Genomic DNA, 22561 nt, shown 5'->3' with positions numbered 1-22561 from the left:
TCAGGTGGTTTTACTTGCTTTGCACACGGGGGGGCACTAGTGTAGTAGATTACATCATGGGATCCCCTACCTTCACTTCATGTATCATTGACCTCACCGTAGTACCACTCCTTTGAGGAGCTGATTACACATACCTATTCTTCACTATCGCCACCCCACGCTTAGCCACATCACACACACCACATAGGAAGCACGACACCTACCACAGCCTTTCACCGGCCTACTCTGGACGCCTAAACAGACTCCTAACCTACATCGATCACATACCACCCATAGAGGACCGTGCTGCCCTGATTAGTCGCACAATCCACGAGGCTGCCCTCCAAATCTTTCCCCACACCACACGGTCCACTAGACCACCACCTCTTAGTTCTGTACCCTGTAACAATTGGTACGATGCGGAGTGCAAGCCTTATCGCCGACAGCTCTGATTTGAAACCAGATGTCACCTCCCGAACACACCAGACACGGTACACAAGTATCGATGTCTCGTATGTCGGAAAAAGCAGGCATTTCTTCGTTGAAATGAGGAGCTGCTGCTGCACATCTTGTACAGTAGAAACTCTAAGGATTTTTGGCGGAGATTCCTTGAGCGTAGGTCGCCATCACCCCTCACCGACACGAGAGTTTGGCACACGTATGCACACCATCTTTGTGATGTCCCACACCAGCCCACTCCAGATCTCATATACACACGTCGACCCATCACTTGCACATTGTTCACCAGAGGGGGAGTCAAGGACGCGACATTGAAACTGCACAATGGTCGAGCGAAGGATCAGGAGGGGCTATGGACTGAGTTTATCGCATATGGGATCGACACGTTAGCCCCGATCGTAGCAAAGCTATTCAATGACGTTGCTTGCCTTGGTTGTCCCCGCACTTGGACACTCAACACCATCACCCCCATCCACAAGGCAGGGGATCTCATGGACCCGAGTAACTACATGACTATCATGATTGGACATGTGATGTCCTAGATCTATGCAGCTGTATTGGATGCATCGGTCAGCCTATTCGTAGAGATGAGAGGGCTCAGAGCAGAGGGTCAGGCCAGTGTCAGGCGAGACCATGGGACTATGGATCACATACTCACACTCAAGAGTGTCATTGAGGAGGCCAGATCACGGAAGGAGAGGGCATATTGTTGCTTTGTGGATTTCTGCAAAGCCTTTGACACAGTACGTCGAGCTTGTCTCATCACACGCCTACAGACACTGGGATTTGATGAGGAGATCATCTGGGCAGTCATGGCACTGTATGAGAGTCTCTCAGGCCGAGTTCGGACAGGCGCAGGTTGGACAGATAAGATCTTGAGTACCAGAGTTGTCCCTTATCATTGATCCTGTTTGGCCTCTACATTGATGAGCTTGAAGTTTTCATGGGGGCGTTCGGAGGGACCGGTTGCTCACTTGCCGGGATCATCATCAGGATTCTTCTTTATGCAGGTGACGTGGCTCTCTTGTGGTCCACACCCGAGGGGCTCGAGCGACACCTGGATTTACTGCAGGCTTTTTTTAATCCCATGATTTGGAGGTCAACCTTGGCAAGACCAAGGTTATGATCTTTAACACCTCTCGAGCAAACATGCAACGGAAGCAAGTTAGTTTTACTTTCGATGGGTCACCAATTGAGATTGTATCCTCATACACTTACTTGGGGTCGTCTTCTCCGCCCTGATCTTCACGATGAGACGAGCGATGCAGTCCAGACTGAGTAGGGGATACGCCTCACTGGCTCAGCTAGAGAGACAGTGCTTCCACTCCCACTTCCAGGACCCTCGGACCAAGGCTCTTCTCTTCGACTCCTTGGTCCGACCAGTCGGTATGTGTGGCAGTCCTTGTTGGGGGCCTGACATGTCAGAGGTAGAGCGGACACGGGTGGAGCGCCTGCAGATCCTCATGCTCTCACAGATGATCCGGGGGAAACCGTCTGTACCACATCACATCATGTCCGACCAGCCGGTATGTATGGCAGTCCTTGTTGGGGGCCTGACATGTCAGAAATAGAGTGGACACGGGTGGAGCGCCTGCAGATCCTCATGCTCTCACAGATGATCCAGGGGAAACCGTCTGTACCACATCACATCATTCAGGCCGAGTTTGGTGCTTCTCCACTCCAGCTAGATGCAGCCTTTCAGACCATCACATATCTACACCGGGTTAGATCATATGGGGACTGCACATGAGGGAGACAGAGGTTGCCGTGGTTGGCTCTCGATTCCTCCATGAGGTTGGCAACAGAGGGAGACGAGCGATGCTTGTATGCACGGACTCACAGATGGTTTGTGAGACTAGGGTTCCACATCGATAGGATACCTCCTTTTCAGTATAGTTTAGATGCCTCTCCGGTACTCCCACCCACCATCCCGATTGGGCCACACACCAACCAGGTCATTCGAGAGGATCTCCTGCAGCTACACACCTTTAGGACCTGGTTGGAGCCGAGGGAGCTCCCAGTGAAGCTGAGTTTTCGAGACGCACGGCACACCTTGACGAGCGCCAGCATTCCATCACCGGCTATGCACCAGGTAGGGCGACATGACATACGGAGGATTCGGCTCCACTCCAGTGCTTTTCTTTTCTTTTCATTGTTACATCCAGATGTATTTGATTATGTATGATCAGACTTAGGGTTCAGCATGGGTGAGGATGCTCATTTCAGTGGCTCCACCCTTACTGTGATTTGTATCAGGTTTTCTTTCAGTCTCATAAACCCATCGGTTTTCCAAAGACTAATTTTCTTTCTTTCTTTCTCTCTCTCTCTCTCTCTGTCTCCGGGACATTACCGACAAGGTAACAATGTCATTTGTTTATCGCCGGGGCGCAGCCAAGAGACCTCAGTGGACTACACATACAACAGCTGTCAGCGCTCCATCACAATCTTTATCGTTACCGCAGTTTTATATATCGCCAACCCCCTCCCATGCTTGACTTCCACATGAGCATCACAATGTCACCAGCCCCCGTCTTCTCCATGAGTCCAGGGATTTCTTTTAATGTAATGGTATCATGATGATTATGGTTTTTTTTGTATTTGTCATGGGTGTTGAGGCCCACTTAGAGGCTCCCCCCCTGGAGCTTGTTGTATCAGGTTCTTTCAGTCTCATAGGCCCTTCGGTCCTTCGAAGGCTTAATCGGCCTTTTCCTTGAATATGTTTTCCTACATAGTGGTCTTCGAATGCTATTTTCTTTCGTGTTTTGGATCACCTTTTGCGTTACTTTAGTGCCAAATATTTGGAAGATTGTCGCTTCCTTCTGAAATCTACTATTGGGCAGATTATAGAAATATGCCATGTCATATATGCACGTTGTTGCTAGAGTTGAATTGCGCATGCTTAAGATTTTTGTGGTATTGTCTTTGTAAGACCCTGCCTTTTTTATGTGCTCAGCAATGAGAAATGAGTCTATTAAGTAGAGGGGGGAACACATGGCGAAATCTGAATTGTGATGTTGTATAGTGTGCATACATCTTGAAAGGGCCATGGACGTGATTGATAATGCCACCTACCGGTTTCGACAAACCAGCCACACGAGCTATATTGTAGCTAGAGCCTTCTGGACTGCTATCCTAAAGCAAGCTGCTAGTTTTATGGACCTAATCATTTCTATGTTTAATTCCTTTGGTATCATAACTTTGTGATTTTCTCCCCGTTATTTTGTGATTAGGAATCTCTGCAAACTTTTATGAAGCTGAGTCAACAGCAGTATGCAACTGGATGGGTGCTTTGCCAGGTAATCTTGTTGTTTTTTGTTCTTTTTATAGTGATATACATGCATGGGTGCATACATACATTCACAGTACATAAATACATGCATGCAGACATATATTGTGGGTGAGAAAGTGTCTATTGATCTATATATGTATCTATGTATGTATATATGTATGAACAGCTTCTTACACACCGACACACATGCATGCACTCTCTTACAAGTTACACCCACCCACGGCCACTCACCTAAACACACACTCATGTGCGAATGCACGCACCCGTGTGTGTGTGTTTGTGTGCGTGTGTGTGTGTGTGTGTGAGAGAGAGAGAGAGAGAGAGAGAGAGCACGGGGGGGGGGCATGTATGTGCTACAGAATGAAATGGAACAATAGAGTAAAGATTTTGTCTATTTTTTGTAGGTTGGTAAAGCGTACTTTGAAATGGTTAACTATCCTGAAGCAGACCGTGCTTTTAGTTGGGCAAGGCGTGTGTCACCTTACCGGCTTGAAGGAACTGATGTCTATTCCACGGTCCTTTATGTAAGCATTGGTTGAGTTTATGTGCATGCTAAGGGTATTAGTTGTAAGCATGTAAATAGTAGCATGTAAAACAGTTGAAGGCTTAAGTTCAAAGTTTTGTTTTTCATAAAGAGCTGGGTAGGGAAATCGATTGTTATTGAAGTCCCTTAAAAGTTTCTTTCTTATTGGTATGCTTCTTTGTGATTTTCAAGCTATGAGTGATGTTATTTTCGTTTTTATGACACGAGGCTAGTTGTGATGGTTTTTTAATGCAAGGTCAAAACACCCACAAGTGTGTAAGGATGTGCTCTTGCTCTGCAACTTTTTGTGGTGATATACCAATCACATCGTTAAGTTTTACTTACAGCTGTCAAGATCTGTAGGTTGATCTAGTCTTGAAATTGGCAGAGATTCTAAGTACAGGTTTATCTTGCATTATTGAACGTATTTAATGTAGCATGAATAGGATTTCTTACTTACAGCCTAGTTTTGGGCAGCATTTACACAAGGTAGAGAAGCATACACAAATTTTGTATGAGGTGCCTCTAGTAGTACAAATATCCATTTTGTTATTCTTGTGGTTCTGTGGTGTGACCAAACTGTTTCACATTTATTATTGAGAGAAATTGTTGTGGAGGATAGTTTGTCATAGTCTTGTCGCTTGTGCATTTGCAAATACTTGTCATCATAATAGGGAGTAGGACCATGCTTTGAGAGAGAGAAACATGTTGAGATATTTCTAATGCTAAGCTTAACAGGCTCTTACATATGTGTACTTTTTGTGGCATTTTTCAGCCAATGCCATTACATGCCCTTTTATGCTAGTTTGCTTGCATACTTAATGACCTATGATGTGCTTCTGTGTACCCTTGCGACCTCTTCTGCTTTATATCTCGTTTTGGCACGACTTTTCTATTGAAGCTGTTGATAGCATGTCAATACCTTTCTAGCTTTCCCAAATTTCTGTAATGACTTTTGTTTGTACCATTTTCTTCAAAATGTGATGCCTAGTAATCTTCTCAGCTTTTCCAAATTTCTGTAATGACTTTTGCTTGTACCATTTTCTTCAAAATGTGATGCCTAGTAATCTTCTCTTCTTGTTTAAGGGATCTACTAGCCATGTGCTATTATCTGAAGCTTCAACTTACTAGTATTTAGGTAGGCTTCAAAACAGATCCAATAATTATTGTAGGAAAAGCTATACAAAGAATGAGGTTTCCTTATGCTCCTTGTGCCTTGACCAGGCTTTTCAGCAATAAGGATGGCCTTGGAAGTGACCCTATTCTTGCTACTTTATTGGCTTTGGTAGAGGGGCCCTTGCAAACCCATGAACTTCAGGAAGTTAAGCATGCCGGATCAAAAGTAGACAGCTTTGGCTTTTGGTAGGATTAAAAGCTCGGTCCTCGCCACCTTTGTTCGCTTGCAAGCTTTTCAGTAGTCCTATCTCTTGCTCCTTTTTCACCTTGTGCCTTGAGCAAGCTTTTCAACAGTCCTATCTCGCAATGAGTCCTGTCTAGTTCTCATGCAAGATTTTCAGCATCTCTTGCTCCTTATGTTAGAAGAACTCTCAACATTTGTAGTCAAAAACTCCATCTTGGTTGTCAAAGATATGATGAGTTGATGAGGTCCTTGCCTTTTTCTGAGACACCCACTTCCTTCAAGCTTAACTCATAAGTATGCCATGAGAGACAAAGAATGAAATGTTTCAAGAAAAGGGGAAAATTAAGAGGTTTTATTAAAAAGACAAAAGAAATTGATATTTCTTCATGCCGCTATCCCTCTCACTCTCCTATCCGTCACCCGAGGCATCGGAACCTGACCATCAATTACAGGGTTTTGGCAATTGATACAAAGACAAGCTTACCCACCCACGTGTACCGATCATCGACTCGAGTAATTGCCTTGGACTACTTGTTGGCCAAGGCTAGCTTGTATGACCAAATGAATAGGGAGCATGATTTGGTGACAAAGGCCAAAGTAAAACAAGAGCGTGAGCATTCCCTCATACTTCACGTGACTTCGTTGATGTGTGAAGAAGCTTCTCCCCATCGCCATTACTGACACAGCTTCCATTTGGGACAGTACCAAAATGAACAGAAGTTTAGGCAGCCCTCAAGCGCTACAAGTATAAATTTGGCCACCTTGGCATAATCGACCTAGACGTGGTGCATGTTATAAAATGGAGGAAGCAGGAGTGGCGTATTTGGGTTGATGAGGTATTCGTATTTATGAACTGTTGGAAATCGGAGTCCTAGCGTGAGTGTCCTAGGGTCCTAGAGTGAGGTTGTCCTAAGCTTTTGTGGGTGTGAAGATTCTTTGGGCCACTTGTGCAAGTGGACCAAGTCTAGTCTAGATGGGATACTATGGTCAGGAGATATTCCATTGGTGACCTCACCTATGATATAGGGTGTGAGACTTGCCCAACCTATAAATGAGGCCTCTTGCACTCGTGACAATATCATAGCTACCAAGCCATTACATTAGGGATAGTATGGCGTGGACATGCTATGATATATCTTTAGCTCATGCACCACATCTTCAATTAGTCCATTTCTAAAAGAGGTTCCTCCATAAGTGAGAATTCCAAAGGACAACCAAAGCGTGAACAAATTTGGTCAAAGAGAAATTTTGCAACTGTGCTTGCCTTGCTATGGACTGTGGCCTTGGCCTCTGCCCACCGAGTTGCTTAATTTGTGGCCATCGATAAATAATGCTTGCCTTGAGATGAGCAAGGGAGTGGTGCCACAAAGTCCAATCCCCACCTCTCAAAAGGTCCATATGCTAGAATAGGCTTCAAGGGCCTAGGAATCAACTGTCGCCTTTCAAACTTTTGGCATATTGCACAACTTCGATACCACTCATAGATATCCTTATGAAGGTGTGGCCAAAAGTAACATGCATTAATAATTCTCTTAGCTGTGCTGGCTGAAGCAAAATGACCGGAGCATTTAAGACACATTTCTAGGATTCTCCTAGTTTCTGTGGGATGGAGCACTCGATGGAGCACATTATCTTTTCCCAATTTATAAAGAATGTCATCAACAATAGTAGAGGGGCAAGCCTTCCCTACTAATCTCTGCTTTTGTTGTGGAGCTAACCCTTGACGAAACATGCCTTCTTTCACATATTGTTGAACATCTTGTAGTTCTGGCCATCCAGCGTCTACCAGAGAAACCACCCTCCCGTGTTGTACTACAATGGCTTGAGTAGCTAACTTATCTGCCCTTTGATTGTCTTTTCTGTTTATATGAACAAACTTGCAAAAATCAAACTGACTACATAGTGCCATAGCCTTCTGATTAAGCTCCTTCAAATGAAGACTTGGTGTCTTGTAATGCCCTTGCATTTGCTTTATAATAAGCTGAGAATCTCCTTTTACTTCCAATTTAACTTAACTTTGAAGACAATCCTCCAAACCAAGAGTCAAAGCATTATACTCAGCTGCATTATTAGTTGTGATACGTGGAAGCTCTTGTCCTCCTGCCCATAACTCTTGACTTTCAGAATTCATCAATACTATCCCCCCTGCTCCTTGTTGGCCTCAAGGACTAAAAGCCCCATCAAAATACAAGACAAAAGCTGTTGGTGGTGTCTCCCTTTCATCCTTATTGTCCTCCTTACATTTCTTTTCTTCTCCTAGATCCTCCCGTCTTGTAAGCAAATCTGCCATAGCGGACCTAGTGGTATTTTTAGTGACAAAAGAGAATGAGAACTCTTGAAGCTCTGACAACCATTTTGCAAATTTCCCCCCAGGATTAGGCTTGTGAACTAGATATGCTAATACAGACTTAGAGGTAAGGAAGAAAAATGGTCGAGGCAATAAATAGGAGTGAAACTTTCTGACTGAAAACACTAAAGAGAGAGCTTGCTGCTCCATTTAGTCATACCTTTCTGACTGAAAACACTAAAGAGAGAGCTTGCTTCTCCATTTAGTCATACCTTGTTTCCACCTCTGTAAGCTGCCGGTTGGCATAATAGATGGGTTGCATTCTACCTGCCTCTTCTTTTTGTAGCAATACATCACGATGTGAATGCAAAATGCACTTGGATTTACATAAAAGGCTTTTTGATACACGTGAGATCGACAACCATGTATGCAGCATACGGGAAGTGATTTAGAAGTGATTATGGGTTCTCGGATTATCAGAAGTAAGCCATCGGTTTCTCATCAAATGTTACAAGTTGAGTTTGCGATGACACCTCTTTAGATTGATGCTATCTTTTAGACAATGACATATATCCATAGGGTTTGGGCTCTACCTAGTTGGAGATTGTCGAGACTGGCACTAGAGTCAGTGCGAGGGCTTGCAGGTAATGGGGTCAGCACATCTTGGTATGCATGTGTCTCTAGATGGTTTGATAGCCAGGGGACCCAGATGAGTCGATTGCCTTCCTTTTAGTATTTGAATGTCCCGTCCTCTATGATCCCACGAGATGAGATCAACTGTAACATACGGTTGGATCTATTATAGCTCTACCCGACACGGACCAAGAGTTCCCCACCAAAATCCAATTCTATCGTGACTACTTTCTTAGGATATCAGAGGATGGATTGGTCATCAGACCATCATATTTGGAGTATAGGCGCGTCTCACTTTCGTCGAGGATTGCCATCGGACATTTGAGAGTCGCATCCCATGCAGCTGGGGATAGAAGCAAGTAGAAAGAAAAAAAGAAAGAAAGAAAGTTTCGTAAGAAGACTGATGGGTCTATGAGATTGTGAAAATCCTGATACAAGCTGTGGTAGTGGAGCTACTAAACGAGTATCCATACCAATGCAAATTGCAAAAATGCAGAATTGTAGTACTAAGTCCTAAGTACAACATAGTCATGTCGATGGTCGACGATATATCAATCTCAGCATCATCATCAATATCATCATCATCGTCATCGACAGCAGCAAGATATCAGGATGGATGAGGCAGTGGAGGCATGAAGTCGGCAATAGAGTGCTGTCAGCCACTCAGAGATGCGGTTCTGGCACGTCTCTTGGTTGTAGCTCTGCCTCTGACTAGGGCTACTGTGACCCCCGTTGGTCGGGCTCCGACTCTAAATAAGGAGGAGATGTGGGCAAGTGTGATCTGTGTGTCGACCCTCTGTCTGAGCTGTTGGGTCAGAGGCTTTGGGTCACGGTCATGTCGAGGCCTCATCTCGTGGGGGTCCATGTCATCTAGCTGAGAGAACTCAATGATGGAGCTTTGAGAGGAATCAGCTGAGGAAGAAGTTTGCTCTTGTCTCCGTGCTTGGAGTATCCTCTGGCGGTGTCTAAGTGCCTCATGAATGAAACCTGCCAAACACCGCTGGTCTAGGTAGGAGAGGAAACGGGCCAAAATTCTGTAACTCTCCCTGAAGAGGCAGTGGAAATGCCCTCGGATCTCATAGTACACAAGACACCTGAATGTGAAATGCTCGCATGTCACATAGTGTGCATATGCGCCTCTCCCTAGGTAACCGCTCTGCTCTACTCTGCCACTCTCGATACAAAGTATGTGTGAAGAGACCTGGAACTGCCCAAGAGAGATCCTCAACGAGTGGGGTAGGTGAATCTGCGTGTATCCTGGTGGGTCAATGAAACCCTTAGTTGTGATATGTAAGAAGTGATCTCTGTAGAAGCTAAGCCTCACTGGGAGTTCACTCAGTCCCAACCAAGTCCGAAATGTGTGTAGTTGTAGTAGATCCTCACGGATAACCTGATTGACCTCGTGTGATAGGAGGGGAGAAAATGGAGCATCCATGCTGTACTAGAAGAAAGGTAGTTTGACACATTACATACTAATCTCTGCCTTCTTTTCGTCGAATCACGGGCACGGGTAGAAAAAAATTCAGGAAACTTCTTCACGTCGATTTAAGCTCACAATCACAGGCGATGACAGCCAGATTATCCTCTCAGCCTATCTCATGGATTGCATGCACACAAGATACGTAATTTATTTTTTTCATGCCTATCCACAAGCCCACAAATCCCTAGATGGTTCCCTCCTGCCACATGTCATCATTTTAGACCTTTAGCTTGGTACACCATTTACCCCTCTCTTGGGGCACAATTAAAACATTTGCCCCTTGGCATTCTTACACATCTAGGTGCACCTAGGCCTGAGCACTTAGAACCACCTAGTCGATGCCAATACACCCTCACCTAGGACCTTGGCAGTTACTTCCCTTGACCATTTAATTTAGGCACATGAAATATTACCGAAGTCGGTCCTCTAAGGGAAAATGCCCACCGATCTTTCCGAGGTCATGCTATCTCGGCTAGAGCATAACATTCCGGGTGCCCCGCTTACTAACTTAGTAAGAGACACACTTAACAACACATGTACTAACCTCTGAGAAGGTCTCGCCAATTGCATCTGCATATGTTCCGCATTGGGACTCTCGAGCATTTCGGCGTCGCATTGAGATATTATCATATTGGCCGTGACGGTCTTTGTTTAGTGGACAATCTTTCCATTGATGTTGCTGAAGGCAGCCGAAGCACAATCCTTCTTTTTTAGCTTTTTCTTTTTGCTCAGGGGTCAACGAGGACTTTGACCAAGCCCGGGCTGCCATTGGAGTTACTTTTCTTTTCACCCCAACGGTGGTACTTGTCTTTGCTTGTCCCTCAACCGGCTTCACCTGCTTGGTTTGGCCACTTGGCTGCGAGACACTTGCCTTTGAAGTCCATTTCCTCTGAAATCCCCCTTTGCTCGGGTACTCATGCTGAGTCCCTGCTTGCACAAACCCACTAGGTTTGCCCCTAGCATCCTCATAGTTCAGGGCTACTGCAATAGATTCATCTAATGTAGTCACATATTTAGCCCGAACTTCCATTTTAATCTTGTCGTTCAGTCCATAGATATAGTCTTTCAACTGAATCGACATAGGGAGAGGGTCTGTTATTTTCATAACACATTCCCTGAACTTGTCAGTGTACTCTGCCACCGACAAATTCTTGGCGAAGGCTTCTGTAAGCATCCCAAGCTCGGGACTCTTCGTCAAGTGGAGTCTTAAACCCTTCCCAGGTGGTAGGGGCAACCTGATCTTTCTGTTGTTTTATCCACCACCTATCCGCTGCCTCAATAAACAGGTGAGTGGTCTCGCGGATTTTCTTTAGATCAGATCTGATTTCACAAATGGCGAAGGCTTCTTTCCACTTGTGTAACCAAACCTCGATCACATCAGAAGTGCACTCGGTCATCCGACCAGTGTTCTTTTCCGGTCTATAATTGGCAATATTAGGTACCTTGACCTTTGCACTTTTCGACAAGTGTATACTGGGCTTTGGCTCCAACGGAGATCTGCCTTTCTCCTCACGAGATGGTCTGGCAGACATACTATGCACCATTTTTCTGAGTTCGGACTGCCCCACATTTGTTTGTAACTGCTGCGCTAAAATCTGTTGCAAGGCATCCTCTAACATTGCAATTCTGCCAGACAATGTATGGCCTGCTGGGCGCGACACTTGCGGGGTCGGCCGACTCCCGACTCTACGGGATCCATCTTGGAAGCTTCTTCTTCTGCTTCCATTCAGGTCAATGGGTGTTAAAAATAAATAAAATAAAATATATAAATATATAAATAAAACACCGCTTGAAACTGTAATTACACTGAAACCAAACCCGCTTTTCCCTATACTAGGGAAACTCCTACAATTCTAAGTTGACTCAAACCCTTTAATCCAAAAGCATAATTTTGCCCCCAATCTAGTTCACACACGTCGAAGCTTTAGAAATTTAACCAAAATAAAATAGAGGGAATAAAGAAAATCGAAAGCCCCTTGGTCATTCAGGCAGCATCGAAAGATCATGTTGTTCTTGCGGTGGCTTAGCTACCCCCTCGTTGAAGATCCAATTTTGCCACGCAGTCCTATGTCAACGATCTATTGCTTGCTCTCTACCCTTCGTCATATCGCATGCTTCTATTGGTTGCCTTGAAGAGCTGCTAGATGGCCCGTCGATCGAACCAAAAATCTTCTAGTTTCGTCGACCGAACCGGTACCCGACCAACTTCGTTGAGCCAATCAGCCACGCATCGCCGTCGAGCCAATCACGTAGCCATGACGCTGCCCGTGCGTCACCCATCGCCACGCTGTCGTTTCCTGTGGTGAGTTGCTTTTTTCTTCTCAACCAGCATCACTTATCGCGTTGAAGGACCTCCACGTAACGTAAGTATCACGAACCAGAGTTCCTTGGCCCTAAGCTCACCGTAAACCAGTGGGTGTCTAAAACTTTCGTCTGTCTTCCGTCGCCTGGCTACGTGAACCCTACGCTCCTGCGACAGCTCGTCCCTTCCCGCGATGTCTTGGAATCCTGAAGGTGACCACCCGTTATCCTTGCATGATGCCAGATTATAAGCGTGCAGCTATATGCGCTCCTGCTTTCCTGGAACAGTGATGATGTTCGAGACCCAACGGCTGCGCCATCACCTACGGTAGCTGCACTGCTCCTAATCTGTAACGCAAATCTGAAGGGCCAGATTTCTAACTCCTGGCAATTCCGCTCTTCCACGCTACCCAGATAACCTCCGCTCTGATACCAAATGACACATTACATACTAATCTCTGCCTTCTTTTTGTGGACTCACGGGCACGGGTAGAAAAAAACTCAGGAAACTTCTTCACGTCGATTCAAGCTCACAATCACAGGCGATGACATCCAGATTATCCTCCGAGCCTATCTCATGGATTGCATGCACACAAGATACGTAATTTATTTTCTTCATGCCTATCCACAAGCCCACAAATCCCTAGATGGTTGCCTCCTGCCACATGTCATCATTTTAGACCTTTAGCTTGGTACACCATTTACTCCTCTCTTGGGGCACAATTAAAACATTTGCCCTTGGCATTCTTACACATTTAGGTGCACCTAGGCCTGAGCACTCAGAACCACCTAGTCGATGCCAATACACCCTCACCTAGGACCTTGGGAGTTACTTCCCTTGACCATTTAATTTACGCACATGAAATATTACCGAAGTCGGTCCTCTAAGGGAAAATGCCCACTGATCTTTCCGAGGTCATGCTATCTCGGCTAGAGCATAACATAGTCTATCCAGGTGGAGCCCCAGTCGCTGAAACCATCTCTCTGTATGTGCATACTAGCACCTCTGGTCTCCTCCTGCTGCAAGTGCCATAGAAGAGGATAGAGCTATCCATGGTAGCCTGCTACGCCCCGAGGAGTAATCCCTATATTCCCTAACTTGCCACAGATACGTGATGACCTCAAATGCAGCATCTAGTTGTGAAGGGAATGACCCAAACTCAGCCTGAATGATCTGGTGAGGAACGGATGGCTTACCACGAATCATCCGTGATAACATGAGAACCTATAGCCGCTCCACACGGGTCCACTATGTATCCGACAAGTCTGGCCCCTAACAAGGGTTGCCGTACATCCCCGCTAGGCGGCGAACCAAGGAGTCAAAAAGCAACCCCTTGGTGCGTGGATCCTGAAAGTGCGAGCGGAAGCACAGCCTCTCTAGTCTGGCCAATGAAGCATACCCTCTGCTCAAGCGTGCCTGCATCGCGGGTCTCATAGTGAAGCTGGGTCCGGAGAAGATAACCCCAAGATAAGTGTATGATGAAACTATCTCAACATCTGACTCTTATACAGGACGAGACATAGTCTTTTACACAGAGACACACTAGAGCGTCCACTACCGATAGTCAGTGGCTACAAATGGGAGTCAGCCTTCCGGGATGAGACGAGGGATACAGGAGGAGTCTGAGGATTAGGCAGGGTCGCAGTATTGTACAGGTCTTCCCTCGTTTTAGCCATCTCCATTGAGAGGAGGGACGCACACTCCCGATTCATGTGGATCCGGATTCGACGCACAAACACCCGTGACCTTTTCATAGCAATATGCTACTTCCCACCAGACACATCCCACTTCGCCAGAGTGGCACGAGAGGAGGGTGAGACATCGCCATATGCACCCTTACATCAGGATATCCCAGACCTTTCAGCTCGTGGGGAAGTTCTCCTCATTGGGGACTTCAACGCCAGGACGAGCACACGCCAGGCACCACTCCTGGACTTCCGAGACGACTCTCTCATGCTACTAGACATGGACCTAGACGGAGCAGGTATGACCAGGACCTGATCGGACCGACAGGGGCCTGTTACACCAGTTACACCATATGGACACGCGCTCCTTGATCTGGGCAGGATGCATGATCTTATCATCTACAACGGGCTCGACCTATGGCCCTCCTCAGGTGGTTTTACTTGCTTCCCACACGGGGGGGCACTAGTGTAGTAGATTACATCATGGCATCCCCTACCTTCACTTCATGTATCACCGGCTTCACCGTAGCACCACTCCCTCGAGGAGCTGATCACACATACCTATTCTTCACTATCGCCACCCCACGCTTAGCCACACCACACACACCACATAGGAAGCACAACACCTGCCATGACATACACTTTGATCACAACCTCTCACCTGCGTACTCTGGATTCTTAAACAGACTCCTAACCTATATCGATCACATACCACTCATAGAGGACCGTGCTGCCCTGATTAGTCACACACTCCACGAGGCTCCCCTCCAAATCTTTCCCCACACTACACGGTCCACTAGACCACCATCTCTTGGTTCTGTACCCTGCAACAACTGGTACGATGCGGAGTGCAAGGCTTATCGCCGACAAGTCCGACATGAAACCAGATGTCACCTCTCCAACACACTAGACATGGTACGTAAGTACCACCGTCTCGTACGTTGGAAGAAGTAGGCATTTATTCGTCGAAATCAGGAGCTAGTGAACATCTTGTACAGCAGCAGCTCTAAGGATTTTTGGCGGAGATTCCTTGAGCGTAGGTCTCCATCACCTCTCACTGACACGAGAGTTTGGCACACATATGCCATCTTTATGATGTCCCACACCAGCCCACTCCAGATCTCATACACACTCCTCGCCCCACCACTTGCAGGTTGTTCACCAAAGGGGGAGTCAAGGACGCAGCATTGAAGCTGCACAATGGCCGAGCTAAGGATCACGAGGGGCTATGCACTGAGTTTATCGGATATGGGATGGACCTGTAGCTGCGATCCTAGCAAAGGTATTCAATGACGTTGTGCTTGGCTTCCGCCGCACTTGGACACTCAACACCATCACCCCCATCCACAAGGTAGGGGATTCCATGGACCCAAGTAACTACAAGACTATCATGATTGGACATGTGATGTCCAAGATCTATGTAGTTGTATTGGATGCCTCGGTCAGCCTATTCGCAGAGATGAGAGGGCTCAGAGCAGAGGGTCAGGCTGGTCTGAGGCGAGACCATGGGACTATGGATCACATACTCACACTCAGGAGTGTCATTGAGGAGGCCAGATCAGGGAAGGAGAGGGTATATTGCTGCATTGTGGATTTCCGCAAAGCCTTTGACACAGTACCTCGAGCTTGTCTCATCACACGCCTACAGACACTGGGATTTGATCAGGAGATCATCTAGGTAGTTATGGCACTTTATGAGAGAGTCTCAGGCCAAGTTCGAATAGGCACAGGTTGGACATATGAGACTTAAGTACCATAGGGGTCAAACAGGGTTGTCCCTTATCACCGACCATGTTTGGCCTCTACATTGATGAGCTTGAGACTTTCATGGGGGCTTCCGGAGGGACTGGTTGCTCACTTGTCGGGATCATCATCAGGATTCTTCTTTATGCAGATGACGTAACACTCTTCTCGTCCACACCCGAGGGGCTCCAGCGACACCTGGATGCACTGCAACTTTTTGGTTTATCCCATGATTTGGAAGTCAACCTTGGCAAGACCAAGGTCATGATCTTTAACACCTCTCGCGCAAACATGCAATGAAAGCAGTTTACTTTTGGTGGGTCACTAGTTGAGATTGTATCCTCATACACTTACTTGGGCGTCATCTTCTCCGGCCCGATCTTCACGATGAGACCAGTGATGTAGGCCAGACTGAGTAGGGGACACGCCTCACTGGCTCAGCTAGAGAGACAGTGCTTCCACTCCCACTTCCAGGACCCTCGGACCAAGGCTCCTCTCTTCGACTCCTTGGTTCGACGAGCTGGTATGTATGGCAGCCCTTGTTGGGGACCTGACATGTCAGAGATAGAGTGGACACGGGTGGAGCGCGTGCAAATCCTCATGCTCTCACGGATGATCCGGGGGAAACCATCTGTACCACATCACATCATTCAGGCCGAGTTTGGTGCTTCTCCACTCCAGCTAGATGCAGCCTTTCAGAGTATCACATATCTACATCGGGTTAGATCATATGGGGACTGCACATCAGGGAGACAGAGGTTGCCATGGTTGGCCCTCGATTCCTCCATGAGGATGGCAATAGAGGGAGACGAGCGATGTTGGTATGCATAGACTCACAGATGGTTTGTGAGACTAGGGTTTCACATCGATAGGATACCTCCCTTTCAGTACAGTTATAGATGCTCCTCTAGTACTCCCACCCACCATCCCGATTGGGCCACACACCAACTAGGTCATTCGAGAGGATCTTCTCCAGCTACACACCTGGTTGGAGCCGAGGGAGCTTCCAGTGAGGCTGAGTTTCTACAGAGATTATTGTCTTCGTATTTTTGAGGAGGGATTCATCACACCATTGGGGTACATTGAGCTTCATATGCCTCACTTACTACGGATCTCCATTGGACAGTTTCGGGTATCATCACACCGTCTCCGCAAAGAGAGCGACAGAGTAGAGGGGATCCCCAGGGAGCGACGGATATGCATATTGTGCGACTGTCAGGAGGTTGACTCGGAGGAGCATTTTATTTTCAGGTGCCCAGTGTAGTACGAGATCCGAGGTCGCTACCACTGTCTCTTGAGAGACGGCTCCGGGCTCCGGCTTCGGGCTCCTTTCCAGATTCCTCGCCTACCTAGATCAGAGATGCCTCGCAGCCTTTAATAATGAGGGGGTCCGACACAGAGAGTACTTACTCAGGCGACGGGGCTTGGCCACATCATCAGACACCTCTCGGAGCAGGATCACAGAGTTCTTGCCATCGAGTAATATTGATCGTCCAGTCTTCAGCCGTAGGCGTGACGGAGATCCCGACCTGACGACCACATCACGACACATGAGACATCGAGGGGACACACAGATCACTGTAGGGGACCTCCTGTCATTGTTTAGACCCGGGATACGTCCCACAGGAGTCACGGTGGCTCTGGTCTTGCATCGAGCCTCGTCTGGGAGATCGAGATGCATGGCACCCCTTAGCGGACGCAAGCGTCCCATCATCGGCTATGCACCAGCCAGGGCGACATGACACACGGAGGATTCCGCTCTGCTCCAGTCTTTTTTCTTTTCATTGTCACACTCAGATGTATTGGATTATGTATGATCAGACTTAGGATTCAGCACGGGTGATGATAGCTCCACCCTTATTGTGATTTGTATCAGGTTTTCTTTCAGTCTTATAGACCCATTGGTCTTCCGAAGACTCTAATAAAATTTCTCTCTCTCTCTCTCTCTCTCTCTCTCTCTCTTTCACCATTCTTTCTAACATGACCTTATACCCTTGGCTACGCAAGGTCACCACAAAAGACTTGGATTCTATTGCGGATTCTATTTCGCCTTACATTTTGCAAGATACCGACAAGGCACGTAGGGGATCATTTACTTTGACAACACCGCACATGGAAACCACGCAAAGAGGGTTCTGCATGACCCTAACATCCTTTGCGAGGGCAGTCCTCTCGACCCTCGAGCTTCAAATTGTGACTAGTACTTGTCAGCCCCCAAGTTGAGCCTCCTTTGAATTTCCTAGCACGAGGACTTGTTGAATTGGTAGCGAGGGCAAGACGTGGCCGAGGTGGCAACCAGGTGGCGAGCGCGATGTAATATCCTCTTCCACTCTTTCAAGCATTTGCAGGGATTTAGAGGCTTGGTTCATTGCTTGGTGCGTCGAATAGATCGTATGAGCTCCCTTGCTTGCCTTGAGTCTTTGCTCAAACTTTTATTGGCACTTGTGCACTAAGTTTTGTGCCTTGATAAGGAATTGTTTCTCTATCAAGGGGTTTGGGTGTTTGTCGTGATCCTTGGGTGTTGTGGCTCTACCCTGGACAGGGGCTCTTAGCAATTCCTCAACTTGTTTATTTGAGATCACGAAGCCAAATAGATAAGGGGTGGCGTGGAGCAAGTGGCGGATTAAGAACAAGAACCCATGGTGGCTAATGGCCAAGAAACAATAGCCCCGACAGTATAAGATGCATTGATGACGACAAAGGAGCTTGGTTGGGTTTGGGGCTGAGGCTAGAGCTAGAGCCAAGATGAGAGTCGAACCATATTGTCTACAAGAAAGCTTGTGCACAACACCAAGTAGTGTTGACGACTGTTTGTGTGTAAATGGGGCTACTAGCCCCCATTTTAACTAATACAGAACTATCTGTTCCTATTAGTTTCTCTCTCTTTCTCTTTGTGTGTGTGTGTGTGTTTCTGCTCATTTGTATGTGTTCATATGGACATTTCCATGTTACAACAACCCTTTGCTAGGATGCTTGATTTCTCTCGCTGCCCGGCACACCGTTGGCAGCATCGCGTAGGCTAGTAAATTAGGATTGCAAGAGAAGGAATCTTAGCGACCATACAAGCACATCAGGCACTTGATTGCTGGTCAACGAAGGAACGAGGGACAAAGACCGTCAACAAAGCCTAATCTCCCCATGCTCTCCTCCAAGAAGGCCAATCCTCGCTAGCGGATGAGCGTTTTGACGTGCCCATTCTATGCCTTTCTAGAACGTAGAGGATGTTGTGTAGAATGCTCTTCTTGTTAACAAAACCTGTCTACATGTCGTGAATGATGTTTGGGATGTCTGGACGCAACTGCAAAGTCAAGGCGTTGGCCAGGATCATGTATTTAGAGTCAAGGAGAATGATTAGGCGGCACTGTCGACTATCGGTCCTGGTCTCTTTTTCTTCTCCTCTTTTCTCTTGGGTGGGAGGGGTGGAAGTTCGATTTTTTTTTTTGAATTGGATAAGGCATGCAATTCCTTGTATTTAATCTAAAGATGAAGGGTAAAGTGCAACTGGATGAGAGTTGATGTTTTTATCTGTACTTTGCAGCATATGAAGAAGGATATGGAGCTTAGCTATCTTGCTCAAGAGACAATTGCTATGGACCGTCTCTCACCACAAGCATGGTAGGAATCTATTTGTACTTGTTGTCATTATAGACCTTTTTTGTGATCTCCCATGAGCAATTCGCTTCATTGTAGTTGGAAACGTGGAAAAGAGACTCTAAAAGTAGTATTGTTATATCCTCCTTCAGATAGTTAGTACAATGGAATGGAGTCTTTTGAAATAAGATGTTCATTTACTGCAAAGACGGATGTGATAGTGAATTATCAGTCAGCTACTATAATTGCTACCAGAATGTGTTTTCATAGAAAAAGTATAAGGGCATATATAAACGTGTGCCATATGAGAAGGTTCTGTGGATGTGTGCATGTGTGAGAGCATCTGTATTGATAAAGTTGATGGTTGCAAACTTCTCGGTGCCTATCATAAGATATGTGAGCGCACTCTATGTTCTGTGTTTATGTGGTCAGCTTGTGCATGTTTGAGGATTCTTCTACATGCAATATAGTACAGAAAACAGATTCCAGTCTAAATGTTACCCACATTATGGAGTCATAATGGTGACTATATTTCCACATCTATAGGCAACAGTTCTGTATTCATTTAGCTCCTTAATGGGAGCAGACCAAAACGAATTAATGTATGGGCGATAGAGCCTTGAGTATGAGGATCGTCATGCATGTGTATGGTCATGTGTGTATGTGTGGGTGGGCCTTTGTGAGTATAATGTAAACTATTCTATATACCTCCTTGGGTATTGATGAAGTTGTCATAGTAGCTAGTTCATGATTCAGTTGGTATGTAACCTTGTGGGTTATGGTCAAAGGGGTTAACACAGGCAGTTTTTTATTTTTTTTTCAAAAAGAGACTTCTATTAAGTAAGAAAGAAACCCGCTAGAGGAAGCTCTACGCGGAAATACACCATACTAAGCATGTAACAAAAAACACCTCAGAGAAATGAGGTAGAAAGAAACCAAGGCTGAGGCGGAAAATGCCATCTCAACCCTGTAGAAGTCTCAGCAAAGAAGGGAGAGTCTCTCCAATCTCTAAGAAAAGTAACTCTCCTGGAGGAGGCTGCTCGAGATGATCCCTGCATGGTCGCCCAAATGGCCATCAGAGTGTGTATCGTATCTGTCCAAGTACTGGCCAAGATCTAAGAAGGGTGAACCTGAGAATCCTCCAAAGCCTCAGTGCATCTGGCTCTCCAAATGTGCCATGCTGCAATGCTAGCTAGGATCTCCCATGGAGAGTCGACCGAGGAGTGAGCAGCCCTGAAAAGAGTGGCCGGAACATCCTCTAGAGAGCACGACTCCACAAGGTGTCGTCGGATGTGAAGAGCCCAAGAGGAATCAAGTCTCTCAAAAAATACCTGGGGCCCTGAAAGAGTAAGCCAAGCCACTGATCCCCAGGTCATATAGAAAGGTAGGCGAACAAAAGTGCTGAAAAGTCTTGCAATTCCCTTCCATATGATTCTCGCCTGTCTGCAATCCCAAAGGCAGTGCTGTATTGTCTCCAAAGCAAAAAGGCAGCGAGGGCAAGAAGGGTCAGCTCCGAACTTGGACGTCCAATGGTTTACTGTTATCCCACCATGAATAGAAAGCCAAAAGAAGAGAGTGATTTTTCTATTCCGGCAGAGTCTCTGCCAAAAAAATTTCTGCAAGTTAGCAGAAATCTGAAAGTTCTCCCAATGATGAGCTCTAGTGGGCCTCCAACCCCTACAGCTGAGCTGGAATTTCCTGGCATTACTGACCGTGTAATGAAAGAAGGGGATGCTCTTCTCTCGGTGCCCTTCATCTATCCATTCCCATTCCCCAGGGTCCCACTGCAAAAACTTAATTGGGACACCTCCATAGAGCCACAGCCTCCATGAGCCAAGGGCGAGGAGAAGCGGGTCAGGATCCAAGTACCACTGTGAAAGAGAGCCATGCTCCATGAAGCCCACTATCCTGACTAGCTGAAACGGTACCTCCAACAAGATATCGTCACTCATCATCATCCATGAAAGTTGCCGAATTTGCCAGTGCCGAAAAAGAATTCTTGATAAGCAAGTCTAGCTGAGGAGTGCGAAGAAGACCTGCACTCGTGGAAGATGGAGGAGAAGGACCTGCCGGGGGTTGAGGAGGCCTGTGGCTGGGGTGAAGAGGAATCAAGAGCTCTCATCTGCGCCTGCACTTTCTCGGTTGTTCTGACTGTGGCAGAAACAGTCTGCGGGGAAGAAGTACCTGTAGCCTCCTCGTGGTCAGAAACCAAGGGGTCAGAAACCAAAGTGACTGGGGCTAGTGGATCTAAAGGCCCCTCCTGATGTGGAACTGTAGTGTCTGGGGCTGCAGCAACATCCACCTCTGGAGTCTCGAAGGCGTCTGTCTAAACAGGATCAAAAGTCTCCTTCTGAGGTAAGGGAGCCGCTCTGATAGCTCTCCATCGTGGTACTGGGTGCGCTGCGGGCATTGGGCGCCCTGCTACCCCTGGTGGTCCTGGGGTGCGCGAAGCAGGGCGCCCTTCTACCCCTGGTGGTCATGGGGTGCGTGGTACAGGGTGCTGGGGAGGTGCAGTCGTGGTAGCACGTGAAGGAGCCGCACCAGAAGACCTCTTGGGTCTTTTTCTCTTCCTTGGGCAATCTCTAGCAAAGTGCCCAAGGGCCTTGCAAATCTTGCATTGGTCCTGTCTACCTGAAATCTCGACTCTCTATCGAAAGAGAGACGTCTGGACGCTGAAGCATAATGTGGTCATCTGAGATGTTAGGGTCAGAGACAATGATCCTAACACGAGGCACCCCGTCTGCACTGACTGCCTCTGCCGAGGAAGAAGGCATGCCAGGAAGGGAGGGGATCTCAGTGACCACCCCGAATGTGGCTCCGATAGTGGCAAGCAGTCGATGGTAGACCTGAGGAAGACTAGGAAATCTAATGAACAGTGATGTGACCTGCCTGTCCTCCTCGACTGGATCGAAGCCCAAGGTGTAGGGTAAAAGAAAGATCCTCCTCGAACCCAAAGCCAAGGGATTAGCTTTGAGAACAAAGGCTGTGGACTCGTGGGAGTCGAAAACCACTGGGAAGAATCCACGTCCCAAAAGTCGAATATCCCTAAGGTGTGGGGCGAGGTCTCCTGGTAACGCCGCTAGCATCCAGTCTCTAGCCTGTGATCTGGAAGGGTGTGACCCAAAGATGGGGGCGAAAAGTGATGTGGAGCCCTCTAATTCCACATCTTTCTTGAGCTGCTGCAACTCGTCTTCTGAAAAAATGACGGTTCTCGCCGCCGGTGGAGGTGG

The 22561-nt window shown here is 46.9% G+C and overlaps 1 protein-coding gene across 2 annotated transcripts in view; it reads left to right on the top strand.

Annotated features, from left to right (window-relative positions):
- The window catches only part of HBT (CDC27 family protein), a 167206-nt gene that overhangs the window by 131270 nt on the left and 13375 nt on the right, over nt 1-22561 (top strand). For both annotated transcript variants that reach the window (XM_087391503.1, XM_087391502.1), the window contains exons 10-12: nt 3669-3734; nt 4132-4251; nt 19279-19355. In XM_087391503.1, coding sequence (XP_087247629.1) covers nt 3669-3734; nt 4132-4251; nt 19279-19355 — 263 coding nt within the window. The remainder of the gene's footprint in view (nt 1-3668; nt 3735-4131; nt 4252-19278; nt 19356-22561) is intronic.

This window comes from Dipteris shenzhenensis, chromosome 20 (assembly GCF_047967505.1).
Source record: "Dipteris shenzhenensis isolate YYH24624 ecotype China chromosome 20, Dip_SZ_1.0, whole genome shotgun sequence".
In the NCBI taxonomy this organism is placed as follows: Eukaryota; Viridiplantae; Streptophyta; class Polypodiopsida; order Gleicheniales; family Dipteridaceae; genus Dipteris; species Dipteris shenzhenensis.
Note: the sequence above shows the minus strand (reverse complement) of the source record. Positions and strands in the feature narration are given on the sequence as shown.